We start from the raw sequence: 20504 nt of genomic DNA on the forward strand, positions 1-20504 counted from the left end.
TTATTTGTACTAATTAGCATGGGGTCCGAAAACTAGTATTAAGAAATTCACTAAATATTTAATTGTGAACCTAATTATTATAATACAGGATTACCTTGTACCACAAAGCCAAAAAGGTCAACAAACTCTCTCTCTTCTCTTTGAGAGAAGGGAACCAATCTTGAAAACGAAAAATCTGATCAAGAAATAAAATGAATTTAATCGGAATTACTTATGAAGGCTGAATATACTAAAATCACAATCCATAAGGAAGGTCACAATAGCACGAGGATTAACCGAGCATCTTCAAATACAGGATTAAAAGCAGTTTTTTTCCTTAGTAAAAAACATCTCAAACTTCATGATCTTGGAACAAAACCAAATTATAAATACAGGATAGGAATCCACAACCAGTACCAAGAAAACAGGCAAACAACAAAACTTTCGTTTTGTAGCCAAAAAAAAAAAAAAGCATTTCTAAATGTGATTCGGCCAAAAAATAAGACCACCAATGCAGGTTATTACAAGCAGAATAGCCAATCCCTGTCATATCATTATGAAACATACTGAGTAAGACATAGGATTTCACCAAATTTTCACAATGAGGTGTCAAAAAACCCCCAACAAAAATAAAAATGGTTGCAAACTTTAACAAACGCAATGAAATTAATTTGTTCACGGCTAACCTAAGCCGACACATGTGAAGTCAAATAGTTACCCAAAGTTAGGCGCTTCCTTGAATAAAATGTGGTCTTAATTACTTTCTCTTTAATCGTATTATTGTAAGTAAAAGCCTTCCGCGAGTTGCAATATAATATACTGTATAAATGTAACTTATCTAGGAGTTGACCCACTGATTAATGTATTCTTGATTGGACTTCTATAGATGTCACAGGAACACATAAATTGACCTAACATTGTTTTGATAATTTTATAGACTGGCAAGAAAAATATGAGAAACTTATGTAAAATTGACATCATTTAAAGTTAATTTTAAACATAAATATTAACCGAATTGCAGAGTAAATTCTATAAAATTGATGATTAACTGTTCATGAAAATAAAAATCAATAATCTGTATCCTATATCCATCTATTTACTACTCCAATTTTCACAAATCTGCACACGAAGTCGTTCAGTTTGAAGTCGTGAAGATCTCAGGTTTTATCCAGGGGTGGTAAACTCATTCATTAATTAAATCAATTAATTTTGACCAGCCTAAATTCAGACCTTCTAAATATTGGACTGATTCGGATTAAGTATGTAACAGAAATTGATCCATGAGAAATCTTGTTAGAATACTTAAATAAAATTTTATTTGTTTGATATGTTATACTATATGTTTGAAAATTAAATAAATGATTAAAAAAAAAAAAAAAACTTGATAAGAGTTGAGTGGGTTGGATTAGGACTCATTGTTTGGGTCATTTGCACTTTTGTCCTATTTTCTGTTGGTCTTTAATTTTTGCCGTTAACAAAACAAACAACTTATCACGAAGGTCGTAGGTTAGCATCCTCCCCATTTTTACTTTTCTTTAAATGCCGTTAACTATGCACATTAATAAAAGGGATATTTTTGTCCTTCCAGCTAAACATAATAAACTCTACTCATCTCCACTCTCATCTCCCTCCACCACCAAGCAATTTCTCCTCCCTTCTCTTCTTGCACAGACCCAAAATCTCTGTAAGCAGACAATGAAGTGGGGAAAATTATTCAGGTTTTTAGATTGGTGTTAAAACCACAAAATCTCTGTTAGCTACAACTTAAACTCTCCGGATGGTAAACTTTATGTAAAGAAAAATGAAATTTTCTAGGCAAATTAAAGCCACATTTATATACCGACTTAGTTGTCAAAGATATACTAACTTATTATGAATGCATGCCATAGGATTAATATTTTAGGATTTTATTACTTTTGGAGCGAACTCAAACTCTCTTAATTTCTTGCCGTCCTAAAATATTAGATGCAAACACAACTTAAAAGTAAGCTAAAAGTCACATTTTTATGTGCATATTTGAAGTTTCTGAACTAGAAGATTACCTAAAAATTGGTATTATAACTTTACATAACCACTACACTGATAATACACGTTTAGATAGATATTATTACAATTGAGTGTAATTCTTAGTCTTAGGAAGAGAGACAGAGAGAGAAAAAACAGAAGGAAGAGAAAATGAGTAGGGTTTATTATTTTTAGCTGGAAGGACAAAAATACCCCTTTTATTAATGAGGTGACAGTGCATCATTAAAGGTATTTAAGGAAAAGAAAAATTGGGTAGGATGCTAGCCACCAACCTTCACGTTGCAGGTTAGCAAATATATAGTTCTATAGTTATATATAGAAAATAAATTATGATATCTTCGAATATATCAGATACAAAAAAACATGGCTAAATAGACCACTACAAACTAGATACCAATATTTTTTATAAGAATCCATTGAAACAAACTTCTATGAGTGAAACTAGATTCAACTTCCTTTTTCCTTTTGAAAAAATAACAAGATTAAAATGAGAATTTCAAAAAAGAAATTATTTTTAAATAAAATGAGTTAATTAATCACCCTTGGTAGAGTACTTGACCTCTTTTTTGACACGAATTCAATAGAAGAAGAAAATATTTTAATATTTTTTCTTCTAAAAAAAAATTATTTGTCTTCTCTTTATTATTATTTTCAATTCAAAATCAACATAGCAAGTAATTATCACTTAATAAATATAATGCTTACCTAACAAATAATTTTCACTCTAAGTAGTTTAATTGTATAGATAAACTTAAAATATAAAAATAATGTTATACTAGTTTATAACTCATAAGACGTAGTTACACTAGTAGAGTAATACTTAATGGATTGTACCAAGAAAACAGCAATACTTAATGAATAAAATCGTGATAATATTATTAATGTTGATATTGTTCTTCAACGATCATTTACTTGTTTTTCTAGTGTCAGAAATATTGCAACTCTTTCTTGAATGTAGTTTGATTACAATGTGGATTAAACCAAATTATAATTAACTTTTGAAACTTAATTGCACAAACTCTATAAGAGAAAAGATATACAAGATTTTTGATAAAACACGCATTCACAAAACAAAAATTGAAAGGTGCAAGATTATAGAAAGAAACTAAATTTTGTTATGCTTCACCACGTGAGTAACAAGATAAAATGGCCGTGCCAGAGGGGATTTTCTCTTTTTAAAAACCACTTCAAGTCAACATTTTATTTATCTTTTCACAATTGATATATTTGAAATCCATTTAAGATTTTTTAATCCGGAGAGATTCATAAATCAAACTACTTATTAATGAAACATTTAATTTTCTTACATAATACATATCCAATGGTAACATGTAGATATGTAATAAGTAAATTTTGGATTCATCTGTAATTGACGCTTTTTCCCAAGTTAATTAGTTTATTTAAGAGCTAATACATTAAAAATCCTCTAAACTGACTACCCCTTGAATAGCTCCTTACATATTAAAAAATCTCTGATTGAATTGTTAGAGATGCATTTAGTAAACTCCTAATTAACTAGAAAAACGAGCCAAGTGGCACTACACGTGGCTAATTAGCTCAACTTGATTTAAATACCACTTTAATTAGGAATTTTAATTAGCAATCAAAATTAATTAAATGGGTAAAAGTTAACGGGACTAATTTTGTCAATAGACTTCGATTTCAACCTTTAATTTTGCCATAAGACTTGGATTTCATTTTTTTGTTTTTTGGCATTATCTTTGATTTCTCTGTGCATTTTTGTGTATTATGAGATTCGGGATAAAAATTCTAGGATTTTGGGTTTACTAAGAATTGTATATAATATAAAGTTAGGCGTAAACAATTGATCTGAAATGCACTTCTACATTGCTTGCAGAATCTTTATTTATCTTTTCCTCCTTTTTTTGAATTTTCCCCTTCTCATTTTGCTCAAAAAATGTCCAATGAATTTGATTCTTTTTATTTCACTTATTAATTACAATTAAAGTCCTCTATATAATTCAATTTGTCAAGAAATGAATGAATACTAAGGGGCTTCTCTATTCTCATTAATCTGATAACAATTGGTCATTAATATAGACAAAATAAAGGCCATTAACATGGGCACGTGAAGTTAACCATTAACCAAAACTAATAGCGGTAGGCTTTTGGGCTTCTAATACAGGGGGACAATAATTGTCTCTTTAATAGTGACTTTAACAATATAAAAATAAATTGAATGAAAGGAGATCACTCATTTGTTAAGCATTTTTATATTGTACCATAATGATCAAAAGTTAAGATTGCATGATTTATGTTATTAGAGGCAATTTCACTCTTATCTGAATGATTTTTAAGAACCAATTTTATATTCTCTTCTTCCTGGTGCAAGGCTTCTGCACTTACTCATCAAATTAAAGAAACAAAAGACCACAATTCCTACAAGTCTCAATCAAAAAAAAAGTAATGCAACCTATTTGTGTTTACTCAATTTTACTACTGTCTTTTTTCACTAAACTGTTGGTTTTAATGCTTTTTGTTATGTATGGTTTTTTCTATCCCTTTTAGATTCCAATTAAGTTAGCATGATACGAAGAGGCAAAGTAAGAATTTTTGTTATTTAACTTCTTGTAAGACTTTTCTCGTAAGTTTTGGTTGAATTTTCAAGCCTAATTTAATTCTAATATTTTTTGTTGTTATTTATAGGAAGATATGCTGAACTTTTAGAGGGATGAAACTGTTCAGACGTACTAATTAGCTCCCTAGATATTGTAAATCAAAAAATTTAATCATCCTGATGTACGTACTAATTAGCTCCCTACATATTGTAAATCAAAAATTTTGATCATCCTGATGTGGTTGCACCACGGGGCGTCGTATCTCAATAAATGGCCGGCAAATAAAACTATTTAGTTCATCTTTCCATTGAAGTCTCTATATCTGTAGGGATTACTATAACCAATATTGGGTATATAAGATCTAATGAAATATATTTTTGCTTTCGTTATATATGATGTTCTCTGAATTTTTTTGTGGAAAAAAATTATTCCTATACTTATGTGTGTATAGTGTATATAGAACCACACGACTCCAACTGGATAAAACAAATCTTTGCTCGGTGTTAGAAATAGGTGTATATTTGGTCATAATACATTCTACCTATTTAGCAAAAGAAACTCATAATACAGGGATTCACTAATTTCTATTCTTTGTAAGTACTAGGATTTCTTTTGTCAGGGTAAGTGTTTAAGTTGCTTTATGAGCTCCTTATTTGATCCCTACCAAAGCATATAGCAAGTTTAATAGTAGCTTTATTCTTTTATAAAGTTTTTCAAGGTCATACTTTTACTTGCGCATGGGGAAGTTTCATAGTCGTTATTGAACGAGCTTGAATTTTACAAGACTGTTCGTTGGTGGGGATAGCGTCAGAGCAAATACTGCTAATGACATTATCATTAGATCTCAATTTAAACGACGAAATTCAGGGACTTCTCTTGATTTTTTTTCGAGGTCTCTCATCATTCGATACATATGATTTTTTTACTTTTTTTGTAAGATATCTTTGGGAATTGTTTTTGATGAAATATAATTCCGTCATTTTGTTATCCCCCCTCATTTTCCTTATTCATATATGCGTGTGTGTTATCCTATTCCACAGCAGGTTGACTAGTATAGCATAAAACAAGGAAATGACTGTTACTGTTTTAATAAAATGGGTTAGAAATTAAAAAAGATTAAAAGAAGAAAGGAAATCTTTCGCAACTCCCCCCAAATACGTCAGATTATCATCTTCTTTTTTTCATTATTACACCAACCGTTTTTTTTCCATTAATACAAAATTTTCAAAAATAAACCTGCACCTTCTGTTTTTTAATGTGTAAAGTTCTTTGATTTAGTTACCAAATTCTATATAAAAGCTTCCAATGCTAGGCCATCAAAGGAAAACATTGTATTTAGTTACCAAATTCTATCAGAGGTAACAGGGCAGTGAAGAAGTAGGTGATTGACACTTTCTAGGCTTTGGTGGCATAGATAGCATCTGTTGACTAGTGAGATTTTCCTTTTGGAGAGGTTGTCCAGAGTTAAGGCTGCTTCCTTAAGAGCTGTCCAGGTGAAGCAGCAGACTTTGAGTGGCATTTTTGTTCTCCAAACATGCTTCCAGGGCCAATCCTCTAGCACCTCATTTTGAGAGCACAAAACATTGTATCCTTCTTTGACTGTGAACTTCTTTTCCTTTGAGCTTCCCCATAAGATTCTGTCTGGTTCCTGATCAGTGAAGATGAAACCCTCCAGTGTGGCTAGGAGAGCAATCAAATCATTGATCTCCCAATCATTGACTGAAATTTTCTTACAGTCCTAGGTCTAGGTCGAAGATCGAATTCTTCTACTATCTTCAACAGATGCTGCCTAGATTTGCAAGTGACCTGTCTCGAGAGAACCAAAAGCCACATGAAGTTGCAAGAACTAGCAAGCGAGAAAAATGAAAATTTACAGATTATGTAACAGTTGCCAAAGAGGTGATTCAACGAAGTTGTTGATCATGAAATGCCTTGAGCTGCTTCACATCATTCAACCATGCAGCAACATTTTGTCCATCAACAGCAACCCAGTCAACTACAGTTGATGCTGGTTGTTCCCACCATTCATCTACCTGTAAACATGCAACAATATTACATTTCCATAAGCAGGAAACTTACCAGAACAGAAAAATGAGTATGTGAGAAAGGAAGAAAACAAAAGAACACAGCATCACCAAGATATCCTAGTTACAGAGCTTGAATGTTTTTTTTTTTTTTTTTTTTCCTTTTCTCCCATTTTAGACCGTTGTTTTAGCTTTCCCCTTTTTTGGCCTAACAGAACTGAAAAATGATGAATTATCCTCCTAACCCTAACGAATTCAGAAACAAAATTTTCGGATCAATTAAGCTAACTCAATGTTTTCCCGGATACGGGCTCCTGGTACCTCACATAAAGTACTTTCGGTTCATACAGTTGTGCAGAAAGATCTTATAATTCACCCATGATGATATGGCCTAACGCCAAAAGCTAGCTCATGAGGCAAGGACTGCCATATGGCCAATACCATATAAGGATACCACAACTCATTTCCTCAACCAATGACTTAACATCACCCAAGAAGGTTAATCAGAAGGTGTAAAGATTTCATTTGGCTGACATGAAATGATAAATATCATAGAAAACAATTTACAAAATAAGCTTATATCAAGTAAAATAGAGTCTTTTGTGGCATGTCCTACATTCTTTTTGGACACTCCCACATCTGTGTCCAGATAGATGCTTGGCAGCATGTAATACACAGTTGGTTATTGACAGTCCATCTCAAAGTACTGAACAGGTTGAACATACCAAAGACTGAAAGTAATGTGTAACTCCATTATTTTATCCATCTAAGTTCTAAGACCTATAAGATATTACCTTGAACAAACTGGTAGACAAATAAACAGCAACAAAAATTACTCACCAGGCCCCGAACATACTTGCATTCCTCGTTAAGGCAGTGTTTAGCATTACCAATAGCTACATCCAGTTCCTGTAGCCAATTCTCTGTAGCTGTCTTCTCTTGCTCCGCAGCCAGATTTAAGCAGTAGTTAGTCGTCCTACAAAGGACAAGCAACAAAACCAATCAATCTATATATTGGTCCAACCAAATGTCCAACAATCAGGAATATAATATTCAAGGCACTAGAGTCCGATCTAATTTTGTAAGGGCACCCCGGTTTTTGGTTTGAATAAGAATTAGAAAAACTTGTACATTGCAAATAAGCAAGGATCTGATCCAGTGAAAATAAAGGATAAAGTGATGTGTGACATTTGCCGCACCTTTCATACTCATTTTGTGCCTTGTTAGCATGATCTAACAAGGCACGACCACTTTCAACAAGATCTCGCCGTGTGTGAACCAAGTTGATTGCCTTTTCCAAGTCTTCCAATATGGAAGCTTCAGAACCACGAAGCTTCATACAAAATCCCAAAGATTCTAAAACTGCTGCTAAGCCAGCATCCGAGGCATCCAAACCTAAATACACAAGTTAAAAGGACAAAAGATAAGATGTACATACAATCATCATTACATGTAGAAAGTATGATAGCGAGGTATGCAACGTCAAGCTCAAAAAGAAAGAATGTTGGAACCAATAAAATCTAAGAAAGTCATGGCATGGAATATTTAAAGTTCAATAAAAGCAATTGTATCTAACAAATCTGGTACATATTACAAAAACAACATAACAAACTAATAATGAGCTCGAGTATTTATCTACCTTATTTCATAAGTTGATGACAAGGAGTTCAATCCAGTAAAATGGGTTAGAGAAAGGCATACTGAAATGCCAAACTCAGGTCCATCTCAAGACTCATAATATAGGCTTTACTCCGATTGATTAATCATGGCTTCGGTCATCTCTTGTGATTCTTTTATGGGACAGAATAATCACAAGCACGCCATAAACCTACATGAGTTTAAGGTAATTCCTACTGCCTTAATTCTTTAGGTTTTGCAAATTAGCATCCTTCTTGGTCTCTCATTTGCCTACTTGCTGGTTATATTGTCATGTTGTCTCAAATGGTTTTTAAGGGCATTCATAGAAGCTCAGATGTCTGGAAATCCAATCAAGTCAAAATTTGCCTCACTGTTTCTAACATGCAGATGGCCCTCGGTCCAATTAGGCACCTATAATTGAAAACTATACCCATCTTAAAGTCCCGCTTAACCTGCCAGTTGCACCAGAGACTATTGGCCCATAGCTGTTCTGACCAAACCAGACCAGTCAGCAGACTCAGAACTTTGACCAACAGAAATTGAAATCTCTTTTCCATCTAAATCACCACCTAATGTTATACAGTATTCAAAAACAAATCAACAAAATGAACTTCCAAATGAATATAAAGCCTAAAGGTCGAAACAAGAAAAGAGGTTGTATTCACAGGAACAAGTCAATAGCTAGGCTATCCGTTACTGATTTAAGGCCTCCACACGATCCCGAACGCATGTTTTGCTTTTCAGAGAGTTATGACCAGAATATAATGATTAAATTCTTCTGGAACACTAGCTAAGCTAATCGTATCAGTTCCCTTCAATAAAGTTCGTCTCAGTTCCCTTCAATAAAGTCAAGAAGCTTCTCGGTTGGTGTGAAGGTGAATTCCATCTAGGTTGGTATGGCGAGCTGTTATGTGGGCTTGTGAGAATTATTATAAGTCGTTATGTCATTATTGCCATTATTGTGATTTCTTGTTAGAGTGAGAGAGAGAGAGAGAGAGAGAGAGAGAGAGAGAGATTGTTATGTGGGCTTGTTGCCATGGTTGTGATTTTAAGCAAGGATAAAATCTCTCTCTCTCTCTCTCTCTCTCTCTCTCTTGTCAATCTCACTTGACAGATGGGGGAAAGTCAGTTCAGATACTAAGAAATTGAATATTGAATTGCATTTCATAGGTATGAACTGCTAAGGAATGAATGATTGCGGTGATTATTGAGGTTGACTTCAGGGGAGGGGGCAATTAGCATCCTAAAATCTCCATGTGTTAAAAGTGAAAACAGGAAGACAAAAGGTTGTATCAAAGATGGACACTATTTGCTTTCCTTTCACTTTCTTGAAAGTTTGAGTAACATTGATGATTGGTTGGACAATATTATGACTTGACTTGTTGATTGCGTCTTGGTGATATTGTCACAAGTCTTAATGTTTTTTTTTTTTTCCTGGACTAATAGTAGAATAAATGGTGAGGTGAGAACCATGAAAGACTCAAGGTCTTTGCCTATGATGAGAGTGCAACACAAAAAAGAGACTAGACATGGGTAAAAAAAAAAAAAAATACCTACGGTAACATTTTCATAATTGTGGGGAAATTCAGAGGTCTAAAACTTGTATTCATTCACAGCATGAATTTAGGATATCCAGAGAGCATGAGAAGTGGTAATGGACTGCATCTGGTCATCAAGAATGAGGCTATGTTTTCCAGATTGTGTGTACAGAAACTATGTTTATAGTAAGTATTATAGCTCTTCTCAAATTTGCATAACGGTAATTGAGACAATTTTTTGAATTTTCTTTAATACTCACTCTGCAACTAGTCCATCTTAACTCTTAAGCCTAATCTTAATAAGAATATTGAGAAAGTTGTTGTTTGTAAATTTAAAAAAAGACTTGATGGACTCGAGGCCTTGAGATTTCTCCTAGGCTTAAAATGAGATATCAAATCCCTAACCCATCAAAGTTATACCAATGTTCATCATTATTCATATAGCAGTTGTGACCCGTGTTTGATAACTTATGCACTCTGTTAGCGGGCAAACATGTTTATATGCGTGAACTAACCCTGCAAAACTAGATGAACAATAGATAGAGTTTGCCTCAATGTCTTCGTCGCGGCTTTTTTTGTGGCTCAAAGGTCATATTCTTGTCAAAGAAGAGCCTATGGTGGCTCAGGTTTCGTGGCAAATAATCTAAATTCCAGGTCCATATAGACAACATCTAAACTCAAAACACCTTATTCTTAAACAATTTTGCTTATGCATTTTAACAATGGCTAATGCTAAACTATAGAGGTGAAAACTGTTTTAGAAGTTGGAGGAAATAAAACTTGTGACCTAACAACTGATTCAAGCAAATAATAACACATTGAAATGAAGAAGAAAACTCACCTGCAGGATATTGTAGAGCAGCAGAAATGCGACATATAGATGGAATTGCAGACAGGTCTCTGGCACCATTGCCTCAAATAGCAGCATTTTTTCAGCATTGATTTTAATTTTTTCTGGTCCAGTAGATCCACTGACACCCATAGATTCCAACAGAGCCTATTAGCATGAAACAAGGCACAATAGAGAAGACAATGCAAATGTAAACTGCAATAGGTTTAGACGATAAATAGAACAGAATAGCAACTGATATTTATTACTCATTTCATTTGTCAAATTTTAAATTATCATTTTAGGTAAGACCACCATCTTTGTCTTCCATCTTTTGGCTTATCTTAAATATGTAAAAAAAATAAATGAAATATAAATCTAGTGTCACTTTCCAGTGTGAGAGGCTCGTTATGGACGAAAAGTTATGTCCAGGTGTATACATTATATTGATGACAACAAAAGAAGCACATATATACAGACACACACATACATTTATCTATATATACAACTTATCAGGCTTAAGCGCGCCATATTGACATATACATATATCTACATATATAGTTATATACACATTGTTTTCTGTATGTATATACATGACCTCGTACAGGATGCCCCTATTACTAATAAATATTTTAATAATTGCTCATGGTAGGAGTTCTCATCATGAGAGATGAATAAATATCAAGGCCAATGCTGAGAAAATGGAGAAGGTCCCCTCATAGAATTGTTGAAGGCTTCTTTGGAAAGCACTTAAATCCTGTCGTTGAGTTAAAACCAGGTTTTGAGCTCCGCCTCACTTAGGTGGTGCTTTACTTCAGGAGTTAAGGTGCTATGGTGGGTGCCTAATCACCTATGAACTATGTCTTTGAAAGCACGGTATTAGAGAATAAATACAGTTGATAACCTGATATCTTAATTGTTGAAATTTAGTTTAAGAAATTAAAATTTTAGTGTGAGATAATTAGCTCTGAAAAAAACTTAAAGCTACATCTTGTGATCTCAATTAAAAAGAATAGCTGTTTTTAAACTTGATTGACATGATTTTCACTTCATATAGTTTGCTTTGTCCAAACAGGAGAAGCTAATTAATTGTGGCCTAGAATTTTAAGGAAAAGAATCACAGGGAAGACCATTTTATCTAAGCTTAATTTGTAGTAGTATTAGCACTTACATCTATTGATGACAAAGATCTAACTTTCTTTATTGATACCTCTTGTGAAAATAGAAGAGCTTCTCATTGACTTAATAATAAGTGTACAAGATGTGCTCCTTATATAAGAGTCTTAGAATATCCTATAATATTAAGGTAAGTAAATAATCTATATTAAAATATAGAATATCCTAAGGTATCCTATAGCATATTCTATATGATTGTCTTTTCAAGTACAATGAATCTAAACACAAATTCACTTGATATTCTAACATGCACCCCCAAATTCAAAGTAGGGAACCAGCGTGAGCTTGGTTACTTTGCTGATTTCTTCATTCATGATTTGCAACTTGTCTCAAAGCATTAAAACATAAATATTTCCAAAAGAAACAATTAGAAGTAAATAATCAGTAATCAATATAGCAACAGATTCTATTAGTATACAGTAAAAAGGCTGATTTCACAAATCTTCCTTGAACATAGCAGTGTAAACGATTCTTCTAATTCTCTTTCTCACTGAACAAAAAACACCTTTATTAGATTTGTGGATTAGTGAAAATCTACAAACCTGGGGTGTTGATGGAAGCATGTAAAGCGTATTATCAGGAGTTTGATAAAATGCTGAGACTTCTTGCTCAATAAGATCCTTTGCACTGTTTGATAAATCTACAAGAACAGTGCAAGCAGGAATTATACTACTTGATGAATACTCCCTTGCAGCTAATGGCTTCTGACTCCAAAATGCTGCAGCATCCTACACAGCGACAGGGAAAATTTTATGTAATCAAACAATCAAAAAAAATTCCCCTAAATAGTTCAGGATTCAGGCATGGTTGTTGTTGTTGTCATTGTAGTTGTAGTTGTAAACAATCAATAAATTTACCATGTTCTCCAGCTTAAAAGCATAAATATATCAGTGGAACAGCTAATTTCTTAACAGTTGGAAAATTCAGTGAAGACTCAGTTAGATGTACATACATCAAGTTGCACATCAATGCAAAAACCTACTCGTTCCACCCCATTTTGTTAAACCAAAAGCTGACCCATATTTAATCCAGTAAACTTTTCAAACTAGGTCAAACAACGCATATGTTAAAACTTCAGTGTTCTAACATGTACGACATTTTTGTACTGCACCTTTATACGTATAAGCGTCTTACATGAAATTAAAGTACATGTCTATAAGAGTCTTGGATGAAAGACTTTTCACATTATGCCTTATACCTATCTTCACTCATTTCTCACACATAAAATGGGACCGAACTAGTACATTACAACTAGGTTGTGCTGCTGAAACCATATTAATTATGCCAACAACTTCATCATATGGTCCCTTCGCTTACTCTTTCCATTTAGGGATGTCCCAGAATATTTACACAATTCCATATCTATACAACTTTTTAAGAATTCAAAATCATTATACTATTCATTTAGCTTTTGGCCTCTCTGCCCCACAAAGGTAGGGGTATAGTCTGCGTACATCCTACCCTCCCCAGATCCCACTTGTGGGATTACACCGGGTATGTTGTTGTTGTATTCATTTAGCTTTTCAATCATTACTTTTAGTTTTTCCTCCCTATAGATAATATAAAAATATAAGTCAAATTAACATATTCTGTGACCAGTCAAATGTTGCCATCTAGAATAGAATATAATTGAGAGAGTAATAGACAGTGACCATCTTGGTAATTGATCCATAATTGTGAGCCTTGGGAAATTTCACTTTTAGTTTCCAACAAAAAGTATTTAGACTATGTCTAAACATATGATCATATAGTAAACTCAAACATGTTTAAGGAGTCCCCATTGCGTGAATATCTGATTTAGTGGTCAAAGAGCTCCTGTCAAACATAGCCACAGGTCAAAGCAATTCAAGTCAGTAGTTCCAACACACTCCTTAAGCAAGTTCGAAAGGATTGGAGTATCATGACAAGAAAATAGTCCCCAGTGCAGATTTATTTTGTACTTTCCAAAAGGTCGTAAACGTTATACTTTGGGGAAAATACATCAAGATAAATCTTCAAAGCGCAACATCATGCAACCCACCCCCCCCCCCCAAAAAAGAAAAGAAGCAAATAAAATTTAAAACAGAAGACTGTATAGTAACACAGCACACCGCATAATTTCAGTCATACCATGCTTGCCTTAAGTAAGGCACTATAAATAGATTCCAGCTCTGATCTGCGAGCATCAAACTCTTCGATCTTCTTCCATTTCTTTCTCAAAGAATCTTCAGCCTCTTTTCTCTCTGCGCACAACTTATTTAAACATTGTATTTCAGACATCAGTGTGTTCACACTAGCTTTTAATCTAGCTGCTTCTCATTCCTTTGTCCAAACCTCCAACTACAAAAAGAAGAAGAAAATTGCGAGGACATCCCACGCGTACAAAATCGATAAACAGGTTTCATACAGGTAATTTGAGCTGGAGAAGATTATGAGATCACACACAAGACCAGCATATTTGAAACTACCAAGAAAGCACTATATAAGTACGCAAACTAAAGGAAAGTACACAGTGTTTTTTTAATGGTGGTGTCAAGACCAGCTTGCTAGACTATTGCACGGGGTACCTGCTACCTCCCACCAACACAGGAAGGGGGATAACTCTGCCCACCAAGGCTTAGGTAGATGGGGAGAAGTCACCAAACTTTTTTTTCCCCTGTTGAGAACAAAGTACAGTGTCTTCTAAATGCAAAAGCAGCATTTTGGAGTAACTGAACAGCACTGTCTGTTGAATATCGAAACACTGCTTTTAAGGTACTATTCCTCCAAAAATAGATTAAACGCACCTTATCGAAAAAAATAGATGCAACCTTGTTTTAAGTCTATGACCTCATCTAAAAGATTAAGCTATTAGAAAGAGAATACTTTTACAATTTTACAATTTTACTTAAGTGCAGCTCCGAATATCTTCAACACACCCCTTCAAGTGCAGCTCCGAATATCTTTTATGGGCAAGTAGATGATGGGTGGCGATGAGACTCAAACCCAGGATCTCTGCCTGCTCTGATATCATGTCGAAGTTTGTGACCATCTCATTTAAAAGGTTAAGCTATTAGAGAGCACACTTTTATTTTCTTTTATTATGTCTTCAACGGATCTTAACCTCTTTGACAAGCTTTTCAAAGAAAAGGGGCAGAATATTGGGGACAAGTTAGAATAAAATATTTCATCCTACACTAAGACATAATCTAAACCAAGATGTGAAACAATTTGACCAACCCAAAACCTTAAAATTATGGGTAGAGTAGCCCAAGACATCATAAACACCTTTGCAAACCCTGACACAATCGATGAGGGGCAGGTACTTCGCTAACACCCTCTTGCACGTGTAACCCAAATTGTAGGTTTACACGTGGACCGATGGACTGGAGATCCTATCTTTTTCTTTTTGCTTAGAAGATTGAAGTGTGGACGGTAGAAAGAGAGATCAAGCTCAATAGTTGAAGTGAGCTTGGAGCTAAGAGGAGAGTAGGCTCAACAAGCTAAGGGGTGGCCTGGATCAAAGTCTCTGGCTCGATGGGCTGAATTGAGAGAGAGAATCTCAGAGCAACTCCATGGGCTGAGTTGAGAGCGCAAAGCTCAAAGCATGGTTGTGCACACAGTTCACCAAGTTTTGCTCTGATACCATGCGAAAGAATCTGAGCATCCAATCCAAAACCGTAAGGCTGTGGGTGAAGTAGCCCAGGATACTATAAATTCCTTTGAAAACCCCTGCATAATGATGACAGAAAAGTATTTCTCTAACACAAAAGATCTTTATTTTCTCCATTTTCTATCTACCCTACAAGTCTACTACCTCACCTCCTTTGAAGTTCAAATGTTCGCTATGTACATTCTCTTGAAAGTGAAGATATATGTGCCGTGAGTTCATTATAAATTAACTTGGTAGTACCAGATTTCTAACCATAAGCTAAAATGAATGTTAACTGGAACTTCTTTCCTCAAAGATCATCAATATGAAATGATTTAAATCATTATTCTGGTGACTTGTCTACTCCACAATACTCAGACTCTCATATTTAGTGCTTAAAAGATTTACATTTAACCAGCAATAACCAAGTACCAGATATAGTAAGCTAATAATTTACGCAAGCATAGTATTTGTTGTAAGGGTCAAAATAGTGGTTACTCTATGGAGAAATGTGTGAAAGACGAAATAGCAGGTAGCAAATATCAGTACCGAGGCAACTATTTACAACCTCGAAATAGACAAATATTTACATCTATAAACTTAATCAGAAAAAGGACGCTGAGCCTTTTAACAATAACACAATTCAATTGATAGTAGCCCAAGTACAGGCATAATTTCATGATGTTCTCCAAAGAAATCCAGAAAGGTGTGGCTTCCTATTTTACTTTTTACCACAGGTCCACAGCCTAGACAGTATTTATAAGTTTTAAAAGAGAAAAACCTCAAGTTGCCTAAGGCTGCTCATACTCTTTGATGTTCCTCCAATGACTAGTGACTGTGAAGAGATTGCATCACCAGTTCCTTGCAGACGCTTTAAAAGCTGTTGGCTCATATTTCTCGCTTCTGCGGCTTTACCCAATGCATCTTCAGTAGCCATGAATTGCTGAACATGTGGTTTCTGCGTAGGACAAAAAAATCAGACCATTCAGAAAATATACCAAAATAAACAAATCTTCCCAGAGGAATCAAAAATGAAAGGTCTTACAACTGTAAACACAGGTCCATATCTAACAATTAATTCACAGCATCCATGTCAGGTTTACAGTTGTGAAGGAAGTGTAATAGACAGGAAATATGAAACTAACAACCAAGTCAAATTGAAGATTCAATTCAGGTCGAAGGGGGCACCAGTTTAGGAAGAGCTCCAAAAGGATTTCAGGCAACAAAAAAATGCAATCCACAAAAAAGTCCAAGGAAATTTGCAAAAGTGACAATTTGAAGGTGGCAAACTATTATAACGAATGAAATAAAAAAAGACCTGTCTCTCAAGAAGTTGATTTTGACTCCCTCTTGAAGACGTATCACCTCCAATTTTTCCATTGCCATAAAGCTGATAGTGTAAAGGGGATGTTACATCAGAAGAAGAAGCATCCATTGCTCTGTCATTCTCGTACTTGTACCTGATTCGAAGGGTAAAATTGACATCAATGAATAGGTGCATCATCAAGTCACAATTATCATAAACTGAGTTCAAGCAGATATTGCAAAAACCAAGGGGATGCGAAAAGCGTCCATCCCTTTCATATCGGTTGCCCTGTCGGAAATTACATGATGAATTAGTTTGCCTCTTCATTACATAATCTTTCATGTACTTGTACTGTATTACTTTGGGGTAAGACCTTCCCGCAACTTCTTTAGTTGGGGGCATATATGTCACTGAGCAGATGGCGACTCTAAATTATTGAATGCTTGATGGATAAGTAAGGTAGTCAATGCACTGCGCCAAGCGGGTCAGACAGGCAGCCGACGCACCAAAGACGGGTAAGACATGTGGAACTACGCTTCAAGACCAAATAATTGGGATCGGCTACATGAATCTTCTGTGTGCATTCCGCTCTCACGTCCATTTCATTCTACTATTAAATGATTTATCTTGCAAGGCAACCGAGGGATCCCCTAAATTAGGTTTTCTAAATCTTGAATGTAACCCCAAACGGGTATACAAGTCTACCAGAATCAAAAGACTCCCCAAAACTCCAAATCTAATATAAGCATACGATCAACTAAGTATAAATCTAACTACTTTGTATCGACTATAGTTGGTATGACACTTATCTCTGATTGGTATATTAAACTATGAGGAACTGCAAAATTTGACCAATTAAACAATTGGTCATATAAAATAAGAATCAAAATTCCCGTTCCTGAAAGTGGACATGCATTTCCTATAAAAACAAAATTTACAAATCAGGTAACAACTGCAAAAAGAAACAGAAAAATACGAGTTAGAAGATCAGATTACCTTAGAATCTCTGCATCAGCGTTAACGTCAACTTTCTCTATTTCTCGAGTAATCGTAGTCTTCGGCTTTTGAGCATAGGCATTGACTGCCTGTAGCAACTGGGCAGGACTTTTCAGGCAACTTACAATTGCATGCCTTACTTCATCGGGTAAATCACCATCAAGGTCAATACCCAACTTGGCAGCTTGTAACAGAGAATTCATATGGATTCCGTTTCCTTCATAAGCAGGAAAAGAGTTGCGAATCTTTTCAGCCATCTGCAAAGCAAGACACTCACATGCCTTCCTGATATTTCTTTCCCAGGTTGTTTCAATGAGAATGACATCCTCCGCACTTTTGGTTCCTTTAAAAGTTGAATAAACATCTTTCTCATTTGCCTGAAAAGCAGTAGCCACCTCAGCAGAAGAATCAACACTAGACCGCTTAACATTCCTTGTTTGGTTAACATAATAACTTAGACGTTTATGGTACTCTGAAAATATGTTTGCAGCCTCATCACACTGTTGATCATAAGCCTCCAGCATTACTTGTTTATGTCTGCATTTAAAAGTGTCAATACCAGCTATAATCAATGCCACCTGTAATTAACCAATCTAGACACAGGTTCTTCCTCTTTTTTTTTTTTTTTTTTTGAACTGGTAACTGTAATCTAGACACAGGTTTTTGTTGCTTAGGGACAGAAAACGCGCAAGTTAAAAAATAAAGAAATGAATAATCCAACCCGTGATGCCCACCATCCACACCTTATGTGAATCAGTAGTAATAGTCACAAGGTTAACTCAGATTCATATTATCAGAGTAAATCCCAAATTTAGAGTCAATGAATTGGAGTAGGTATAGTCTATTATATATACAAATTTCCTTTCTTCTTCATTTTTTGGATAATGTAAACATGGTCCGGTCTGAATGTAGTGGATTCAGTTAACTGCTAGAAGAGCTAGATTTGCCTTTGCATATCAGGGGTCGTTTGGTGGGAAGTATTAGGAAAAAAAAATACTGGTATTAGCTTTGGTATTATTTAATCCCTTGTTTGGTAGTGTTTTCAACTTATGTAGAACCAATACAGGCATAGTAAACCATGGCATTAACAATACCAGTATTGTTCCTATTCTAATACACCCTATTCAGTACTATTTCAAATTATGCAATGCATGTTATTTAATACAACAAACCAAACAGTCAATGACAACGACAACAACAACATACTCAAGTTGGTCTGGGGAGGGTAGAGCGTTCCGGACCTTCCCCTACCTCCTGGAGGTAGAGAGACTCTTTCCGAGAGACCCTCGGCTCAAGTGCAGCAGATCACAACAAACCAAATAGTCGATAAAAAAAGATCCCAGCATAACTAATCCTCGTGCTATTGTGACCTTCCTTATGGATTGTGATTTTAGTATATTCAGCCTTCATAATTAACTCCGGTTAAATTCATTTTATTTCTAGATCAGGTTTTTCGTTTACAAGATTGGTTCCCTTCTCACAAAGAGAAGAGAGAGAGTTTGTTGACCTTTTTGGCTTTGTGGTCATGTACACTACTTCATGATGGGAACTGAAGATAAAACACTATTTTGTTTCTGCCATTGGGGCGGAAAGAACGAAGTGCTTCCAGATGGATACACTTCGTATGTGGGAGGTATTACCAATCAGATTATTGTGAAGACAAGCATATAGTACAATGATTTTGTGAATGCCGCCCCACTCCCCACCCCATCCCGCCCCCATAGTGTTTTGCTAGATCACATATAAATACTCTTAGGATAATACTTTTTTGCTTACTTACCAAACACTAGAAAATAAATAAGAAACCCACTTGTTTTCCAAGAAAACATTTTCCTTCATACCAAACACACCCTAAATGTGAGTCAGTAAAAAACAAAAACCACCTACATAAGTAAATCTTAAGCAGAATAGTCCCAATCTCTGTCATATCTGTACAGAACATTAAATTAAAACATAACTGTCATCAAATGCAAAAGTTTCAAACTTTAACACAGAGTCAGAAACTTCAAATTAGGTTCAAAGAAAACTTTATACAACTCATGAGAATATTTGCTGTGAAACATGAAATCAGCAAACAAGACAAGCATATTAAAAAACATAATCCTCAAGAAAGCAAAAAGTTCCAAACTTTAACAATCAGAAATTTCCAAGATGGGTTAGCAAAGAATTCCATCAAATACAAAAGGGTCAAAACAGAAACCCAACCCAAGCAAATTCACCTTTTCACTTTCCAAATTCAATAAAGTGATGAATTAGGGCTTTAAGAATAACGCAAATTCTGTTTGTGATAGTAATTTAAAAACGTAACAATATATTCTACTCCCTCTGTTTTAAATTTATTTGGAATAATTTGACTAGTCCCTAAGTTTAAAAGGATTTTTCGAAATTTGTGGTTCAAAATAAATTTTAGATATTTATGTGGCTGTAAATCATATCATAAAAGTTAAATTATTTTTAAATATAGAAATATACTATTTTTTTTAGATAGGTTAAAAATAAAAGTGTGTCATATAAATTAGGACAGTATTAATTGGGACTGATAATTTAAATTCAATCAGTCCCAATTTACATGGTGGAGTTCGGATTTCGAGGGTCAAATGGGTATTTCTTTGACCATGATATTTTCATATGTCTTCTAAATATTTTGAATTATTAATTATTTTGACTTATAATAGTACTTTTTACGTAGTTACCAAAATATGTAAATTTAATTTTAAAAAAAATAAGTTGAAAGATTTTATGTTCAAATTCAAGGTCAAAACTAAGAAGTCTGATTCTCGAAATCCGAACTATGACACAAAAAT

General features: G+C 34.5%; 1 protein-coding gene across 1 annotated transcript; it reads right to left on the reverse strand.

The window, feature by feature from the left end:
• Positions 1-6296: 6296 nt before the first annotated feature.
• Positions 6297-18770, reverse strand: LOC132034746 (AUGMIN subunit 5-like). Its single transcript, XM_059425108.1, is given in 11 exon segments — positions 6297-6616; positions 7448-7583; positions 7807-8002; positions 10625-10693; positions 10696-10780; positions 12331-12516; positions 13898-14107; positions 16180-16356; positions 16717-16858; positions 17701-18278; positions 18765-18770. Coding segments are annotated over 11 exon segments (1914 nt in total). The 3' UTR covers positions 6297-6487.
• Positions 18771-20504: the final 1734 nt, after the last annotated feature.

Source organism: Lycium ferocissimum, chromosome 10 (assembly GCF_029784015.1).
Source record: "Lycium ferocissimum isolate CSIRO_LF1 chromosome 10, AGI_CSIRO_Lferr_CH_V1, whole genome shotgun sequence".
NCBI classification, from domain to species: Eukaryota; Viridiplantae; Streptophyta; class Magnoliopsida; order Solanales; family Solanaceae; genus Lycium; species Lycium ferocissimum.